The sequence below is a fragment of the Coffea eugenioides genome, chromosome 4 (genome assembly GCF_003713205.1).
Source record: "Coffea eugenioides isolate CCC68of chromosome 4, Ceug_1.0, whole genome shotgun sequence".
NCBI classification, from domain to species: domain Eukaryota; kingdom Viridiplantae; phylum Streptophyta; class Magnoliopsida; order Gentianales; family Rubiaceae; genus Coffea; species Coffea eugenioides.
Window position 1 is genome coordinate 42,024,794 of NC_040038.1, and position 19,205 is coordinate 42,043,998.

The 19,205-nt window shown below is 33.5% G+C and overlaps 2 protein-coding genes across 2 annotated transcripts; one reads left to right on the plus strand and one right to left on the minus strand.

Annotated features, from left to right (window-relative positions):
- Window positions 1–10,300: 10,300 nt before the first annotated feature.
- LOC113767563 (tubulin alpha chain-like) lies at window positions 10,301–13,584 on the minus strand. Its single transcript, XM_027311700.1, has 4 exons — window positions 13,403–13,584; window positions 12,472–12,706; window positions 11,492–11,862; window positions 10,301–11,207 (listed from the first exon to the last, which is right to left on the minus strand). Exons 1-4 carry the CDS (start codon window positions 13,493–13,495, stop codon window positions 10,551–10,553), a joined length of 1,356 nt encoding a protein of 451 aa, XP_027167501.1. The 5' UTR covers window positions 13,496–13,584; the 3' UTR covers window positions 10,301–10,550.
- A 3,750-nt stretch (window positions 13,585–17,334) lies between these two features.
- On the plus strand, window positions 17,335–17,989 carry LOC113769406 (probable receptor-like protein kinase At5g24010). Its single transcript, XM_027313853.1, has 2 exons — window positions 17,335–17,344; window positions 17,499–17,989. The coding sequence occupies exons 1-2, from the start codon at window positions 17,335–17,337 to the stop codon at window positions 17,987–17,989; spliced, it is 501 nt and encodes a 166-aa protein (XP_027169654.1).
- Window positions 17,990–19,205: the final 1,216 nt, after the last annotated feature.

Below are 19,205 nucleotides of genomic sequence, written 5' to 3' on the forward strand. Positions count from 1 at the left end.
CATCATCATCATGAATATCAATTATTATGTGCTCAGAGCTCATAAAACTATTTGTGCAAAAAGAATTTTACTAATTTATGTACCTCTATGTTTGCAGCATTTCTCTTGCATGATAATGACAAACTATTTTTCCAGATTTTCCATTTAACTGATTTATTTATTTAAATTTCCTAATTTAGTTTTCAATTTCCTCTTGATGAGAATTACATTTCGGGTTTGGTAGTGCAATGATGCAATAACAAAGGCTCTCATGGTTTTAATTCTATACAACAATTCTCAATCTTGTAATTCATTTACAAAAATTAATGTTGCAGAATATGAATTGTATTGCCTTTTAAATTAGGGTTTTCTAGTACCCAGTGCCAAAAACAAAACCATGCCTAAAATCTATTTGATTTATAACTATTACAATAGCATATATAATATTTGTCTTGGTTTATCTTTTATTTGTTTGTGAGTGAATGACTTGAAAATAGTAATTGACAATCAAGAGTCCAACCAGAAAATGTAAAACACCAAAATCAAACAAAATATCTAATGGTCTACATTTATACGAGCATCTAATAATTTTTTTTTCAGATCTGCTAACAATTTTTTGGTTTAATAGTTGAAGAAGATAATAACCGTAATATATATCAAAGATCATTTTCTTACAAATCGTAAAAACTACTTGTTTAGAGAGAATTCCTCTAACCTACAAGCCACTCCATTTGGTTGAATTTCACCATGATATATAGTTTTCATCGTTTGTTTATTCAATCACCAATTTGTATTTCCTAATTTAGTTTGCTATTTTGCTTTTGATGATGACTTTTAGAGATTAGTAAATTTGCATGTATGGTCACAATTCTTTTTTTTTTTCTGTTAAAGTGTATACAAAAGTTTCCCTATTTGGGAATTTACCTTCAGAGATCCAAGTTATACATAAAAACGGACTCAGCGTAAAGATTAAGTAATAGAATTCAAATTGTTGAAAAAAAAATCTTACTTGACCTCAACAATAGCGATAAATTTGTTAAAGAACATTCTGTCATGAATTATTTGTTTTTTATTTCCTTTTATGCACATGTGGCTGAAAATCAACAAATCACTATCATGATTCTATCTTAATATAATGTTTAAAGTAAAAAGCGAAAACTAAACTGTATCAAATGGACCACTTTTATTATAAGTGGATATAATATATTTTTGTTGTATTTTCATAATAATTATTTTCTTTACTAGTTAATTAAATTGAAATAATGTTCTTGATAACACTGATTACAAGCTTAGAACTCGTAAAAGTGGTTTGTGTATAGAAATTCGAGTAATACTACTATACGAACATGGACATCTAAATAATTTTGTTTATTGATAAAACATTTTTGGGGTGAAACATCTAATGAGGGATTTCTAAGTAGAATTGTTGAACTTTAAAAATACACAAATATCATGTTAGGCATATTCTTCATAGATTCAATTTTTCATCTACCTTTCTTTCTTTTCACTTGAATATTTATGGATAAAGTTTTCTTAACGTTTGAATTTCGCAGTATTTACTTTCCAGTGGTTTTCATTAGGTTAAAAAGTAACACAACGTTTTTAATTTTCCTTTAGAAAAACACACAACATCACGTGAGCAAAAATCTCGTGCATCTACTATGATACTACTACCAACAAATCCATCACTTCAATTCTCAGACACACAAATCTGTGATGATCATAGATGCACGGATGAACTTTCACAAATTTAATGATATTTATCCATGCTTATCTAAGTATTTGCTGTGATAAATGTTATTTTGTTTTCTTTTGAGGTGGTTGGTGGGGTGGAGATTGTTTTTTTGTGGAATTTTGGATTAATTATTTTCTCTCACACACGCACTGTGACATGTTCACATGTAGAATCAAAATCGATTTTAAAACACATGTAGGACATGCAAGAGAAAAATGCGTTATTTCAATTACAAAATAATAAGTAAATCCAAGAAAAAAAGTGAGAATGCAAGGATAGATGTCAATTAGGAAAGAAGAGCAAATTTTGCTTTACATGAAAAAAGTGGCCATGTGAGAATAGACATCGTGGCAAGAAGAACAAAATTTGCTTCAATTGCATGAGGACAAAAGCAGTGGAGGAAAAGATAGATAACCATTGAAGATCGGTGAGATGAGTTAGACATAAATTAACTCTATTGAAGCTGAATCCAAGGATAATTTCATAATTTCTCACATAGATCCGAGTCTCAATCTTTGATAAGTTATAGATCCAAGTGGTACATTCTTGTACATTGACTGATGTTACAATATATTTTTTTTTTTTGACATGCAACTATAATACATTTGCAAGGAAAAGATCCCTAGGCATAATTTAGGTTGTGCAAAGCACTCTTAAGACATTAAAATTTTTGTGATAGCACCATTGACACCATAATTTTAATAGTTATCGACACATACTAATGTTTAAATTGTTATTTGCATCGTCTAATTTCTATATATGAAAGGAGAGGAGAGGGTTGGTGTAAATATTTTGTGTCACTTTGTGTTATACCAAAAGTAACCTTTAAAGTTAGTTATCAAACTATTCACATTTCCTCTTTTGTTTTCCACCATAGTTTCAATACAATAACTTCTTCCAAAGTCAAACTATTCACATTCTCTCTTTTTTTCCACCATAATTTCAAATACAATAAATTGCTATAAAGAAATTGTACTTACAGATTTTCCAAATAAACACATACATGTGTACCATGAAATGTAATAACTTAATATGTTAGGAAAAAAATCATACAATTTGTAAAATAAACACACACTTAAGGAGTGACAAAAGCACTAGTTTTGAAAAAGTATGTGATTGTTGACAAAATAAGAAGTGAATAATATTAAAATTCAAGCAAAATAGATGGCTAGAAGAATTGATATTTGAGAATCACTTATAACAATAAAAGTTTCTCTATTTTCCTTAGTTGTGCCTTGAATTTTCTAATTAAAGACCTAATTAAAAAGAACCAACACAAATTATAAAAAAAAAATATTACATGCGAACAATAATTTATGTGTATAGTTACCTAAATATCACGAATAACTAAAGCAGATTTTGTAATTTTTTTATCACAATAAGCAATTAGAAATTACAACAATATATATAAACTCAATAGAACAGTATATATATCCATATATATATATATGTGCAATCAGAGGCCAGATGAGCATCTCAATGATTGGGGCTAATACCACATGTTAACTGACACAACTTTTAACCATAAAAGAATGAGATGTGGCAGCCCGACTACCTAGAATTTAGAACATTTCAAAACTTTGGAACATTTCAGATTTGGTTTTTGCTAAAATGTACACAACCTTCTATATTTTCCTATAGCCTATGGGAGCCAAGAGCTACGGGAAGACATTGCAAGATTTGCAGCTTAATGTCACTTATACGTACTAAAGTACTTGCTTGGTTAATGCGCATGAATTGAAGAATCTAACTTTATGACAAATGCATCACATGGTTTATATTTTATGGTTAATCCTTTTCTGGTATATATTTTATAGTTTTGGTCATTTATTGACATTAAGGATGGTGATGTTGCCTCGTGTAAGATTGACACCTCCCACCATCACATCTATAGCTATCATCCCTTTTTCAATCTCATCTATTTGAAAGAAAAGAAAGTGGCCATATCCATCTGTTGTTTTCCAAACATAGTCTACCGAAGTTTGTTGAATAAAGTAATTGACAAACATGAGATTCTCGTACGAGTTTTTTTTAGTTGGCATCAAAATCTATGGCTTAAATTATATACTGTGGCAGGTTTGTCAGTTAGATACATTACGAAATCAAAAAGTATAAACTTATTTCCTTATTCTGACGGAAAGACAATAATTTAAAAAAAAATTAAGTCACGCAACATGGGTTTTTTCAGTGCTTCATTCGGGCTTGGAAGGATGATTCTTGGAAAGGCGATTATGAATGTTTGGAATGCATCCTAATGCACAAGAAAGAGCATATTTACTTCCACTGACATACATGGAATCTGATATATTAGTGCTTTGGTATCTGGGAAACTATTGTAGGATTAGAACTCTCTCGTACATTAATGATTGATGTATCAATATTCAAGGATATATGCTCATGACTTCAAAAGGAAAAAAAAATTAAATAAGAATTGAAGATCTTTCTGAATTGGTATATATCGTGTGTTTCAAAGTTTGGTTTTGGAATTGGATATCCTGCCTATTTTGAACGTTCAGTGTACTGATTTTGCTGGTATCCTTACATGACAAAGAGTATCAGTAATTAATTTAGTGACATCCACATATATAAATGTATATGTACCAGAAAAGAGTTTTTGGAATAATTTAGGATTAGAGATTTTTGTTTCAAATCACTTTTAGCACAAATTCAAAATTAGTAATTTTGGGATAACTTTTATTCCTTAAAAAATAAAAAATAAAATTTAACTAATTTATCGTTATATTCAAAATCTTATAAAGATTACAAATATAATTTAGAATTCAAAATCATACATTATCCAACAAAAAAACGCTTATGTAAGTATAACGTTAAACAACTGAATTAGATATACTTTAAAGTGTATCTAAAGTGTGTACTTTAGCATAAAAAAGTTAAAGGTTTGCAAGCGAAGTAAGATTAAGCTTACTTCTTCTCGTGTTCCTTAATAGCAGATAATAGAAGAATGTGAAGAAAAAGAAGTTCTTATCATATAAACTGTTAGGGTCCAAGCGCAGAACAAATAACTGTTGAGATATCAAGTAAATGATAATTTAATTATAAATAAGCCACAAAAATGAAAGATAGACGACACATGATATTTAACATGGTTCGGCTCCACCATTGAACATACGTCCACGAAGAGAAACTCGTTCTTTATTATGAAAGGAAAAACCTTATACAAGAATACAACTTGAACCCAAATCCAATCCTTGTATACTATCTCTCATCTCCGAAGAACCCTCTCTCACCACCTATGTGTAAGGCTACATGTTACCCTTGTGTGTCCTTGTGTGTCTCTTGTGTAGTATGTCAACCCATCTATTTATAGGGAACATTATTTGGCCAAAACTCAAATAACAATAGAAAACCAATTCTAATTCCTAGACTTGTACAGAATAAGAAATAACTTCTAATTCTAAACTAAATAAAATATTCCTTGGCTACTATTTCAAGTAACTAAAACCAATTAGGAAACTAGTTACTTTCACACAAAACAAGAAATCTACTTAAAAGAAATTAAGCCAATTTTCTAACAAATATCCACCTTGACGAAAATTTCTTTTAGCAACCATTTGCCTTCAACTACCAAATAATATGGTACTGAACTACACACCCAAATCAATACAGTCCTAACACCAAATTGATTCAATCGACAAATGAACATGTGTAGTTATCCCGAATCCAACCTCCAGTTGACTCGTGAGAAGGTGCCTCAATTCATCATCTCCCTTTGCAGGATTTCTTCTCATCACCACTTGCAACTCGAGATCCCCTTCTGTGAGTTCTAATCCTAACCATTGAGGCAACTAAGTGGTAAAATCACCATACTTCTTTTCATTCTCAGGACTGTCTCGCCACGTGTGGTTTTCAAGATTCCATCTAAAATAAAAAACTTGTAACTGTCAGAACCTTCTGGTGCATGAAAATTAGATCTCTTTATTTTTTTGGGACACGTGCCACACCACCCAAAAAACATAACCGAAATCTAAAAGCCACCGGGATGAAGTATCAACTGTTGGAGGTGTGAGAAAATCTCCACCGATTCACTTTCAAAATCAACATTGGATTCCACCTTTTTCTTGACTCTTGAATCACCTGTCTAGATTCACTGTCAAGTATTGCTATACTTTTCACCTTCCCATCCTTCACCATCAATGCTTCTTACTAAGCAATTGAAACAAGAATATCACTTATTAAATTGTTCAATTAGTAACAGCCGCTAATCTACTTGATCTCAATATTTAACCAGGACCCAACCTTGAACAATCACACTCTTGATCCAATCATTTAGTTTGTTGGGATCCAAGTGCTTGTAAACGGCCCAGTTTTGCAACCAAACTCTGATACCACTTGTTAGGATCCAAGCGTGGAACAAACAACTATTGAGATATCAAGTATACGACAATTTAATGATAAATAAGCTATAAGTATGAAAAATAGACGACACGCAATATTTAATATGATTCGACTTCACCATTGAGTCTACGTCCACGGAGAGAAAACCGTTCTTTATTATGAGAGAAAAACTCTATACAAGAATACAACTTGAACCCAAATCTAACCTTTATATACCAGTTCTCATCTCCCAAGAACCCTCTCTCACCACTCATGTATAAGGCTACATGTTATCCTTGTGTGCCCTTGTGTGTTTCCTGTGTAGTATGACAACCCACCTCTTTATAGGGAACATTATTTGGACAAAACCCAAACAACAATAGAAAACCAATTCTAATTCCTAGACTTGTATAGAATAAAAAATAACTTCTAATTCTAAACTAAATAGAATATTCCTTAGCTACTACTTCAAGTAACTAAAACCAATTAAGAAACTAGTTACTTCCACACAAAACAAGAAATCTACCTAAAAGAAATTAAGCCAATTTCCTAACATAAACAATGCAATTTGTGATAGCCTACGTGCTGCCGAAAGGATCCAACTAACTATATCTATAACGTAGTTTAAAAAAAAAGAAAAAAAAAAGAGGAGGAAAACTAGCATTTGAGTTCTCATGTTGAACAACATAATGCTCATATCATGTTTTTGGCGTCTACAATGGAACTCGAAGGCGATCTCTTCCTCTCAACATCTTTCTCGTAGGAAAATGACATATTTTTGTCATCACTCAAATGCCCCACAATCGGTGCTCTACATCATCATTACCTTACGAGTGTTAGTACCGAAAAAAAAAAAACACAGAAACGTGTATGCCTGAAGAACAAATCAGAAAGGATCTGTTCACATAGCTCAATTGAACATGCTGTCATGAACTCACTTCTGACAAGAAAATCAGACGTCCCTTGGTTGCTGATGGCACAGTTATTTGTTTCTGATTAAATGATCAGACCTCCTTGGTCCTTGCTGGAAAGCACAGGATTTTATAATCCTACCAAGATGGCCATTTTTGGTTGTTGGAAATATTTGGCATGTAATGAGAAAAAGACTTAGTGTAAAGAGTTTCTTTTGTAATGCCCTTGGATTTGTAAGAAATTAAGTTAACACAAGTTATAAAGAAAGTAGGATGTTATTTATAAAAATTAACAAGAAAATATAACGTGACCTATATATTTATGAGACATGCTGTTCGACAATTTTAACTGAGCCTAAGAGTTTTACAATGAATAATCACTGGTCAATGATATAATAATCATCCATTATAAACCTATTTACTTAATGTCGTATTCGCGTGCTAATTAAATTAGTTAGACCAAAGTTTTTTAAAAAATAAAACTCAGATCAAAGGTCTGTTATCTATTATCTAATAAGCATTGTTTTATAGAGGGGTGTCAATTGTTAGTTTTTTGTTTAAAAAAAATTAAGATTAAATAGAGAGATTATACAAATACTAATGAATGATATATGAAATATGTAGTGTGTGTGCACTCAAATGATCAGATTAAAATAGATATGCTAACAAATATCTGATGAGCATTGATTAAAAAAAGTCCTTCAATTAACATGATTTTCTTATCCTCATGTTATTAAAGGGAGGTTAAAAGTACACTAAAATTGAGTTTAGCACTTCCTAAACACTCAAAGCTGGTTTTAACAACAAATGGCGGGTTAATTCCATTTTGCAGCCTTCCAGTATAAATTGGAACATTTTAGTCCCTAAACCATATTCTGATTCTCACTTCAATCTCTAAACTCTAAATTTAGATAATTTAATCCATAAATTATACTTTGATTTCCACTAATTGGTCCCTAAACTCCATCTTTATTTTGAGATTTTTTTTTATTGTTTGATTGGATTTTCCTTCTGTGCCCTTACAAGATGCAACCATACTGCTCTTGTGACTAACGTTAGTTTTGGAGATTTTGTTAACAATTGTACTTAAGTAGGATGAGTGGAACTAAATATCCCGATTCATAGTTCAAGGATCAAAGTAGGAATTGAGAAAGGTGCAAAATGGAACTAATACACAAACGAACGAGTTAAAACAAACTCATACATTTATAATTGGTTGGCTGGTCATGTTTGCAGTTTCTCTTTTGTTACTGATACTGCACAACTTTTTGAAATTTTGAAATGAGAAAAAAGTTAACATCTCTAAGTTATACGTTATGACCAAACAAACAACTTTTATTGTGATTTTTTTATGTTTAATTTGGCATACGTTGTATCTGAATCTCCTATCATCCAGCATAAGTTGGGGTTAGATCCACTTTGCATCCTTTAACTATACCCCCGAGTTCTAACTTTGATCTCTAAACTTTAAAATGAGACACTTTAATTTCCAAATTATCCTAAAATATAGAACTTATCCATTTTAGTCCCTAAAATATAAATTTTTTCCCAATTTAGTCCCAACAGTACATCCACTTAGGCATAAAATCTATCTCATTTTCTTAACGATATTACTTAAGTGGGAAAATTTTTATGACTTAGGTACTATAGTGTCTCATTTTTAAGTCCAAGGACTAAACTGAAAATTTAGGTATAATTGAAGGGCGCAAAGTGAAATTAACCCGCATAAGTTGAGAATAGGTGGTTGTAATACGAATACACAGCAGTAATGACTAATAAGCTCAAGAATACTTCCCTTTTGATGTACAAAGGTGAAGGTTATGAACCTTTATGCTTATGTGAAGGTTGCGAAGGTTATGAACATTTATGCTAATGTATAAAGGTAAAGGTGAAGGTTATGAACCTTCAACACCTTCTCTTTATGCTTGGCTGACAAGCATAGCTTGAATCACATCTTTCTTTATTGCCCTCTAGCAGTGCAGGTTTGGGCTCTGTGTTATCTTTACAGCAAGCTACATCTAGATAGGCCCCAAGTTTTTTCATCTTGATTTCCTTCCCTTCTCCTTTTCCTGCATGCGTCAGACATGGGACTTGTTGCTACTATTTTGTGGAGTTTATGGAATAACAGGAATGGGAAAATATTTGAAGGGACTTCTAAAGATCAACTTTCACTAGTCTCTTTTGCAACTAGTTTTTGGAAAGATTACCAAGAAGCCGTTCAGAGTTCGCTACATGGCTCTCATATACCTACTTCAGCCCCTACATCTTGGATGAAACAGCAGCAAGGTTTTTTGAAGGCCAACTTTGATGGAGGAGTTTTTCAAAATGAAGGCTGCTGTGGCATTGGAGTAGTTATAAGAGATAATTAATTCTCATAATTTCATAGCTAGACTGACAAACCAAGTTGATGGTGTTATATCAGTAAAGGCTACTGGAGCTTTAGCTGCTAAAACTGCATTTCATGCTCTACTTCAGCTTCAAGCTACAGATATTATCCTCAAGGGTGATTCTCAAGCAATCATTGAGAGCATTATTTCATTGGAGGATGATCAATTTGAGATTGGTCTAGTTTTTAGATGATCCCAAGAACTTGGGAAGCCAATTGGATCCCAAGAACTTAACAATGTTATGCATATAGCTGTTGGCTTGCCATGCAAAACATATAAGCTAATGCTTCTAGGTGGGATTCTACTCCCCCAGACTTTGTCATTTTCCCTCTTAATGTGGACATTAGTTGATAATAAAATCTATGGTTCTTTATCAAACAAAAAAAAATTGAGAAAATTTGTCTAAGGGGAGTTGGTTTTCAGTCTTATTTATGTGTTTTACATTATCTACTTGGTTCAAAATTTAAATAATTATCAATTACTTAGAATATGGTTTTGACATGGTTTAACCTAACAATAAGTTAACTTACTATTAGAGTTCGATTGTACTACATTAAAGTTTAAGAGTTATTCTGGTAAAAACAACTAAATGCAACTTGAACTTTTTGAAGCAATGATAGTCTTCACCGTTTAGGTACTTCCATGCACTTTTAAGATGCACAATGTATCTAAAAACATATTTCTTGTATCTCATTTAGTCGAATAAATACAGAACTCTGTGGGATAGTGCTTGTCACAAAACAGCTGAGGTAAAAGATGAAAAAAAAAAGTATAATTGGCTAGTTATTATCCCCCGGCTAGCAAAAAAGCACTGAAAAATCTTTGCCAATTTCCTATCAGCCAAAGATTGAAGTAAATGCCTGGAACTTTTTGTGCAAGTTCTCTTTTTAGATGTGTCCCTTTAGGTGTGCAACAAAACTAACCTGATTACATGTATAAACTTGAAACGACAGTACCTCTGACTAAATTAGTTCACAATTGCTAAAATTACTAAAACTCCAATGTCCAATACTGAAGTAGTCCCAACACTAACTTGAACATATAAACTTAGAGTAACATACTACCAGACTGAATAAGTGCATCATTGCTAAAATTATTAGAACTACAATGTCTAGTACTAAAATAGTCCCTAAACTTTTCTAACAGATAGTCTAATTTCCCATTGCCTGCGAGTCACGATTGGTGAAGTCAGTGGAGCCAAGTCTAATATTCGTCGCCCTCATCATCATCTTCACCGTCAATATCCTCTGCACCAACTTCTTCATAGTCCTTCTCCAAAGCAGCCAAGTCTTCGCGAGCCTCAGAAAACTCGCCTTCTTCCATTCCCTCACCAACATACCAGTGCACGAAGGCACGCTTAGCATACATGAGATCGAACTTGTGGTCAATTCTTGAAAACACTTCTGCTACAGTAGTAGAGTTTGAGATCATACAAACTGCCCTCTGCACCTTGGCCAAGTCTCCACCAGGAACAACTGAGGGAGCTTGGTAGTTGATTCCACACTTGAATCCAGTCGGACACCAGTCCACGAATTGGATGGTTCTCTTTGTTTTGATAGTAGCAACAGCTGCATTGACATCCTTTGGAACCACATCACCACGATACATCAAACAGCAAGCCATGTACTTTCCATGTCGAGGATCACATTTGGCCATCATGGAAGCAGGCTCAAATGCACTGTTTGTTATCTCTGCAACTGATAGTTGCTCATGGTATGCCTTTTCTGCAGAAATAACAGGTGCATAGGAGGAAAGCATGAAATGGATACGTGGGTATGGCACCAAGTTCGTTTGGAATTCAGTAACATCCACGTTAAGAGCACCATCAAAGCGAAGAGATGCTGTCAAGGAGGAGATCACCTGCGTGCAAAAGACAGATTATGCTCAAAGACAAGCATCAATCAGGGATCTTCATTGGTCAGCTGATGATCTATTTCACCATTTGACATCCTTTTCTACTTCTAGTTGACATCAGATTCTAGAATTTTCAAAAAACAAGGCACAACATTACCAAACATACCAGCAAGACAAATGAATGGACTAGCCATGACATGTAGTGTTATTCCACATTTAACAAGTGCAAACAGCTTTAACTTTCAAACAGTAATAAGGGTGGCCAGAATAAATGTCATTATATTTCATACCTGTGAAACCAACCTGTTCAGATTGGTGTATGTAGGCCTCTCAATATCCAGTGATCTACGACAAATATCATAAATGGCTTCATTGTCCAAAAGCACTGAAACATCTGTGTGCTCAAGGAGCGAGTGAGTGGAAAGAACGCTGTTGTAAGGCTCAACAACAGCTGTTGAGACCTGGGGAGAGGGATAAATTGTGAACCCAAGCTTTGATTTCTTGCCATAGTCAACTGAAAGCCTCTCCAACAGTAATGAACCAAGGCCAGAGCCAGTTCCACCACCAACAGCATGAAAAACTAAGAATCCTTGTAATCCTGTGCAGTTGTCAGCTAGCTTCCTAATGCGGTCCAGGCAGAGATCCACTATTTCTTTCCCAACTGAAGAGACCAAGAATGAAAGATACATTAAAACATTACCAAAGTTTTGGAATAAGTGAAAATGGAAAACCAATATGTGAATACTTCTTAAATTATCTCCACATAAAGAATCTTACAACCAAAAGGGAAATTGCTTTGGATGGTTAATTGAAGTGATTTGGCCACAAAATGGTGACACCATAGTCTCCTATACCACCTTCCACATTCAGATTGATTATTAAGGAATGATTAACTGCTTTCCATTATTTCCCACTCCCACAGTAATAAAGAGGCATACACAAAGTCTAATATCACAATAGCTCATGCATGATCCAATACTCATTTATCAGGAATGTTTGCTTCGTTGCTGTTGCCACTCAAACAAGCATGGCAGAACTAAATGGCTTCAATCACCATGAAATTTCTGAATCATCAACTGAAAGTTCCCATCATCATTGACAAATAAATTTAGTAATATCAAATAAATTGTTTTAAGCATAGAAGTTACTTCAACTTAGCAAAACCAAACACCAGAAAAAGGAAAATGTGCACTATTAACACTAATAACCCATAAAAGTATAACCAGAAATCATAAATCAAATGAGCGGTAAATGGTTCTGAGTTCCTTAATGGTATAATGGCCACGAGCGAAGTTGTTAGCAGCATCTTCTTTGCCACTAATAAGTTGTTCAGGGTGGAAGAGCTGCCTATAATCACCAGTTCGCACCTCATCAAGGACAGCTGGCTCAAGATCAACAAAAACAGCTCGAGGGACATGCTTCCCTGCCCCTGTTTCGCTGAAAAAGGTGTTGAAGGCATCATGTTCTCCCCCAACTGTCTTATCACCTGGCATTTGTCCATCAGGCTGCATTAAACAATGTAACAACAATTAGATCAAGTCCAGTATAAATAAAAATCACAAAACCATGAAGGAAAAGAGTCAAAATAATTCAAGAAAAAAGACTTTATAAGGTGGTGGTTCAACAAAAGGGTCTAGCTAGCCAACAATAATAAACATTAAAAACCCAGAAAAGATGCAATTTTTGATTGTTCAATAGATGAAAAACTTAAGATGGCTTACGGAAAAAGTCAATCGCTAGTTCCATACCCCAATAAACATCAGAGACCGAGACAAAAGAAATAGAAATATTTGAAGAAATGGCAAATTTATCAAATAAACATCACAAACTCAGAAAAGGAAAGCCGAAAATAATTCAAGAAATTGAAATCCTAGGGTGGTTACAGAAAAAAGGGCCCATCACTATGCCAAAACCGAACATAACAAAATCCGAAATGTTTAAGAAAATGCAATTGTAAGGCGTCTCAAGAAAAGGGTCAATCCTAATTCATCAAATACACAAACCCAGAAAGAAAATGCAGAAATCATTCAAAAATATCGACATTGAGATGGTTTAAGGAAACGGTTAATCCCAAATCCCAATACTAGTTACAAAACAAACCAGGAAAATAAAATGCAAAGCTAATTCCAGAAAAGGTAGGTTCAATAAATTAGAGTAAAACAAGAAGTAGAACTGAGTAAGAGAATAGGAAATTAGGTTACCCGAATGCCATGTTCAAGACAATAGAGTTCCCAGCAGGCATTGCCAACTTGAATGCCAGCCTGACCAATGTGGATTGAAATGCATTCCCTCATTTTGTTTCTTTTTTTTTTTTCCCTTTTTCTTTGTTTGGCCTCGTTACAGAGAAATGTTTCTTTGTTTATTACTAAGACTCAAAATGACAGAGTATTATCTTAAAAAGAGGATTAGGTTTTGTTAGGGGTTGAGAACCTTGATATATAGGCACAGTTATCAAAGGTAGCCGTTAAAGTTTTTCTTTTTCTTTTTTAAATTCTGCAACGGTATGAGCAAAACCGGGCTTTAAAGTTTTTGAAATTTGAATTGATGGATTGAGGATTAATCAAGCCTTTATCGACATTAGAGTTTTAACTTTTAATCAAGGGCTGAAAATAATGGACTCTTAGATTGGGACTATTTCTTGGACCATGTAATAATTTCAATCATTTGCAACGTGGACTCTTAAATTGTGATTATTTCTTAGAGGGGCCATAGAATTTCTCATAAATAATTAGGACATTACTAGCTAAAATCTAAACCAAGGTGCTCAAGTCATTAAACGGGATACATGGTAACTGTTCTAAAATCGTCGATTCCAATTCTTTGAAGAAGTGAAATCAAAATTGCACCCTATAAGACGGTTTTGATAATGATTCTAAAACCGTTAGATTTGATTCCAGTTATATTTTTGATTTCTTACGGTTGCAATTTTGATTCTTTTACTTTCGTTTCTAGTTACTTATGGCTATACTTAATTATTTATCATTAGAAATTTTGATGTGAAAGTAAGGTGACAATAGATTTAAGATAGAGAGAACGTGACCAAAAAAAAAGTATTAAAAAAAACAAGATTTTGAATAAGGAAAAAAATGATACAAACCTTATGAAATTTTCATCACACTATTGAATGTTAGTAACCATTTTAAATAAAAGATACACACGATTTTAGAGACATTAAGAGTATTTCCAAGGAGGACAACTTTGACTTAGGCCAAGCTTATCGACCTTTATCAGACTATTCCAAACTAGAACCGAAACTGGCGGTTCTGATTATACTTTTACAGGACCAGAATCGATAGCTTTACCTACAATTCCCTTCTTGGTTTCGGTTCCCAATTCCAAATTTCAATTCTGGTTCAATTTGGATACGGTCTAATTTGATGCGGTTCTCGATTCAAAATGGAACCCTAGCCATGTAGACATATGGTTATGATTCTAGCCACAATGGTTTTTACAGGTAGGGTTAAAAGTTGAACTAAACTATTCGATACTCAAATCAAGCTCAACCTAGTAAGAGCTTGTTCAAATTGTCGTTAACTAGTCAAGTCTAATTTAAACAACATTTTATGTTTAATAATTTTCAAACTCAATGAACAAACTCATTCTAGATCGGCTCGACAATAAATGAGTCAAGTTTTAGTTAAAATAATCAAACAAATTTGAATACTAGATTGTTCGATTTAATTAGACTCATTTACACCCCTATTTTTCGGCTATAAACTGCCTAACTCGTGCCATGAGTCCATGATTCAATCACTTAGTCATTTAAAGTTCAATAATAGATTTCATTTTACCAGAAGCGCATCTTTACAACTTATCATGCCTTGAGCACAATCACATTGTACTGCAATGAAATTTACATGGTACTTCTAACACACTAGATTTACATATATCCATGGTACTCAAACTCAGACGGACATGTTGGTTAATATGGGTATTATAGTATTTTGTATTCAAACTATCATTCACAAATCTTTATACATATATCTTACCCAATTCCCTTCACTCAAATTTGTTGGAATGAATGACCTAAAACAATGATTTTGTTTAATACATTTCTTATTATGTTTTGTATTTTAATAACTTCTTCTTTATATGTTAAATATAACTGATAAAGTCCTTAGAATACTTACTGATGTGATAGTAGTTACAAGTATTGATAACTATGAGATATCAATCACATTTATAGTAATATTCTTAAATTCTCCTAGTCATAGTACTAATGAGATAGGACATCATTAGTATGGAAAGACTAGTATACAATTAGTCTCTACTTAATGTAAGTAGTGGTTGTTCTCATCAACCATGGTATATAGATACCTAGGTTAATGTGTAGATGATTTGTAAAGTACAAATACATTGGAATGATCCACTTAGAGATCCCATTAGGATATATATCTAGTGCCAATGGTTGTATCTCTTGTGGAAAGTTATGTAAATGATCCTACAACTTGAGATCACCATAGTATCTTGAGTGTGAATCACTATATTTTATACTTATTGAGAGTAACTTAGAGAATAGAGATTGGGTGTAGTATGAAGCACGGAAAGATAATGAGTGGTCAAGATAGGATTCACCACTCAGATAGTGGGAGTTGATATCCGGATGGCCACTAGTGGGAAATTAACCCTAAAAGGTCGACTACGTTAGGTTAATTGAAGAATATTTTCAAGTTAACCTAATCTAGGGTTAATTCTAGAAACTAGTAAATTTAATTAGTCATTAGGGAATTGACACTTATTCCTTATTCTCTGACTAATTGGATATCGGTGGTGAAAGGATAATAATTACATGGTAACTTTTCATGGAAAGGTTAGGTCGAAATTCCCTTGACTAATTCCGGGTACTTGGGTGGTCATGATGTGTTGCTAGACATCGCTCATGATTTATAATTATGAATTAATTAATTATTGCAATTAATGATAAAATAAAGTTGTTTATTTTATCTAATTTTTTTTGGGAATTATAAGTCATAATTATTGCCAATGCCTTTGGAGCCTATTGGATCACACGCATTAGAGTTTTGATTCTGGATTAAAATTATGTGTCCGAGTGAAGACTTGAAAATAAAGTATAAGATACTTTTGGGATTTAATTACAAAGAAAATAAATTCCAAACCTATTTGAACAGATAGGAGAAAATAGTTATCCCCTATCTATCAGATAGCTGAAAGATAGAGTTTGTTATTGGATAAATTTTCGTTTGATTTGTAATCAAACAATAAAAACCTATCTTTTCTTTTTCTTTCTATCAATCCTATCTCTATTAGTACGATGAAAAACCTATGACTTTTTTTAAAGAAAAAAGGATTCGTGACAAACATAGAGAGTGGAGAATGAAAAATATGTGAGACATACATAGAGAGAAAAAATAGACAAGGAAAGGTGAAAAGAAAGGCTAGCAACTTTCATCACTTTCACACAAAAATCGTAGAGACGATCCAGATATCACTCTCGTGTGGATTTCGATAGAGGTAGGACATCTGAACTGCTCAAAGGGTTGTTTGTCTTCTCCAATACCTCAGAGGAACGTCACAAAGATTAAGGTAATCTGTTTTTTCCCTTTCTTCTTGAACCATACGCAAAACCTAGGGTGATCTTGAGTGGTTTTTTGGGAAAAATTTTTATTTTTTCTGCTGCCTTATGTCCCAAAAACCCATCAAAATTTTCCGCATAGAATAAGTGGAAAGTTGATTGTCAAAAAGAATATGCTTGTTTGAGAAGCAAAACATATAGTTTAGGGTAAAATACACTAAACCCCCTTGTGGTTTGGATTATTATCATAAAACCTTCTCATTGTTTAAAAACCTACAAAGAACCCCCTCGTGGTTTGGACTAATTTGAATAATGAACGGAAATCGTCCAATTTAACGGAAAGTGAATTACACACGCTTGACAAGCGAGTGTGATAACAATACATCAAGGGTAACGTGGTAATTTTATGTTTTCTTTTCTTTTCTCTTTCTTTTCCTTGTTCTTCCTTTTTCTTCTTTCTCCTGAACTATTTGGAGTAGAAAAACTGAAGCAAAATCAACACCAATCTTTGTTAATCTTACTTTTCTTTTTTCTTCTTTCCTTCTCTATTTCTTTTCCCTCTCTCTCTCACCTACTGGTGCAGCAAACCAGAAAGCAGAGATGGAGGTGTGTGAGCGGTAACTTTCTTCGAGCTGCAAAAAGGAAAATAAAAAAGCAAAAAGATTTTTGACTTTGAAAGACTGAGAAAGAAGCAGCAAGCAGGAAGATTGAGCACCAAAAAATCCTTTGACAAAGAATTAATGGCATCCACTATCTTCATACAGGTTCGGCGCAAGGGATCATTCATCGTGACATCAAATCAACAAACATTTTGCTTGATGAGAGTTATGTTGCTAAGGTTGCAGATTTTGGACTGTCAAGGTCTGGCCCATGTCTGAATGAGACCCATGTAAGCACGGGTGTAAAAGGAAGTTTTGGCTACCTTGATCCAGAGTATTTTCGCAGGCAGCAGCTTACAAACAAGTCAGATGTTTACTCATTCGGGGTCGTGCTATTTGAGGTTCTCTGTGCTAGGCCTGCCGTGGATCCATTGTTATCCCTGGAGCAAGTAAATTTAGGTGAATGGGCACTGGAATGGCAGAAGAAGGGGCTGCTTGAGCAGATTATAGATCCGCATCTCAAAGGTCAAATAAGACCAACCTCTTTGAAAAAATTGGGGGAGACAGCGGAGAAATGCTTGGTAGACTACGGGGTAGATAGGCCTACCATGGGGGATGTGTTGAGGAATTTGTCCCTTGGGGTAACACCCAAATAACGCCTGGGTTTGCCAGGTACAAAGCCACAGCACAATTTGTTCTCTTAACTTCCCAATTTCACCAAACCCAGTAGTTTTGCAGAGCTCTCCTGATTGGGGCCCATTAATATTATGCTACTAAAGTGGAGTAGTATATTTTGTTCTTTCATGGAGTTTTTTGAGATGGGATGATAACAGTGATAAATTCCTCCATGAATATGCAAGATTTGAGAGAATTAAGAAAGTAAAATTTGGGTCTTGTCTTGATTTGGATTTTCAGTTGAACGGTGGTTGTGGTAATTGGTGGTTGTTCTATTGTCGTCGAAAGAAAAAGTGGAGATTTTGAGAAGATGATAAGTTTTGAAATTTTCAAATGAGCCACTTGATGTTTCTTTATTCTTAAATGAAGTGAGAAAGTTTTTAAAATCTTATGTAAATCTTGAGCTAACTTTTAGTATAGGTTGAAACAAGGTTAATATAGGAATTTCATATTTTCCGTCAAATTAGATGATTTTCGTTCATTGTCCAAATTAGTCCAAACTATGAGAGGGTTCTTTAGGGGTTTTTAAACAATGAGGAGGTTTTATGCTAATAACCCAAACCACAAGGGGGTTTAGTGTATTTTACCCTGTAGTTTAGGGTGACTAATGTACATAATGTTTATAGTTTGGACCCTTCAGTAAATTAGTTATTATTTGTCTAAAATTGGTATAATGTTTAAAATAGATAATCTTCAAAACCCAATATAACTGGTTTTAACGTTAGTCTAATGACTAGGGATGGCAACGGGGCGGGGGACCCCTCCCCCACCCCCCGCCCCGTTGCCTATTAATTCCCCCGGACCCCGCCCCGCTTCTCCCGCGGGGTTAATAAAATTGTCCTCGCGGGGTTAATAAAATTTTATTATAGTTAAATTTTAATAAATAATCAAGTACTAAAATATCAACACATCATCAAGTTATTATTCATTGTAATTTTATAATTGAAACTCATAAAAACAATCAAACAAAAGTTATTTGAATACAATCCAACATGATGAAATAAATACAACTAAAATAGTCAAGTTTTCATTTTTGATACAAATACAATCACTAATTCATTATTGTGTTTGTGCTTTTTTTTGAGAAAAAAGTGTTATTCTATTAAGTGTAATTAGAAATTTAGTATAAATGTATTAGTAAATTTAGTATAACTAATTAATAAATTCTATTAGTAGACATGTCTAATTATTCATATA

What these genes read in the sequence shown, in the direction of transcription:
- LOC113767563 (XM_027311700.1), bottom strand. Translation starts at nt 13,495, where the DNA reads ATGAGGGAATGCATTTCAATCCACATTGGTCAGGCTGGCATTCAAGTT. An exon ending in CGCTCGTGGCCATTATACCA is followed by an intron (nt 11,863 to 12,471) that starts TTAAGGAACTCA and finishes TGGTCTCTTCAG; the next exon opens with TTGGGAAAGAAATAGTGGAT. An exon ending in TGAACAGGTTGGTTTCACAG is followed by an intron (nt 11,208 to 11,491) that starts GTATGAAATATA and finishes TTTTGCACGCAG; the next exon opens with GTGATCTCCTCCTTGACAGC.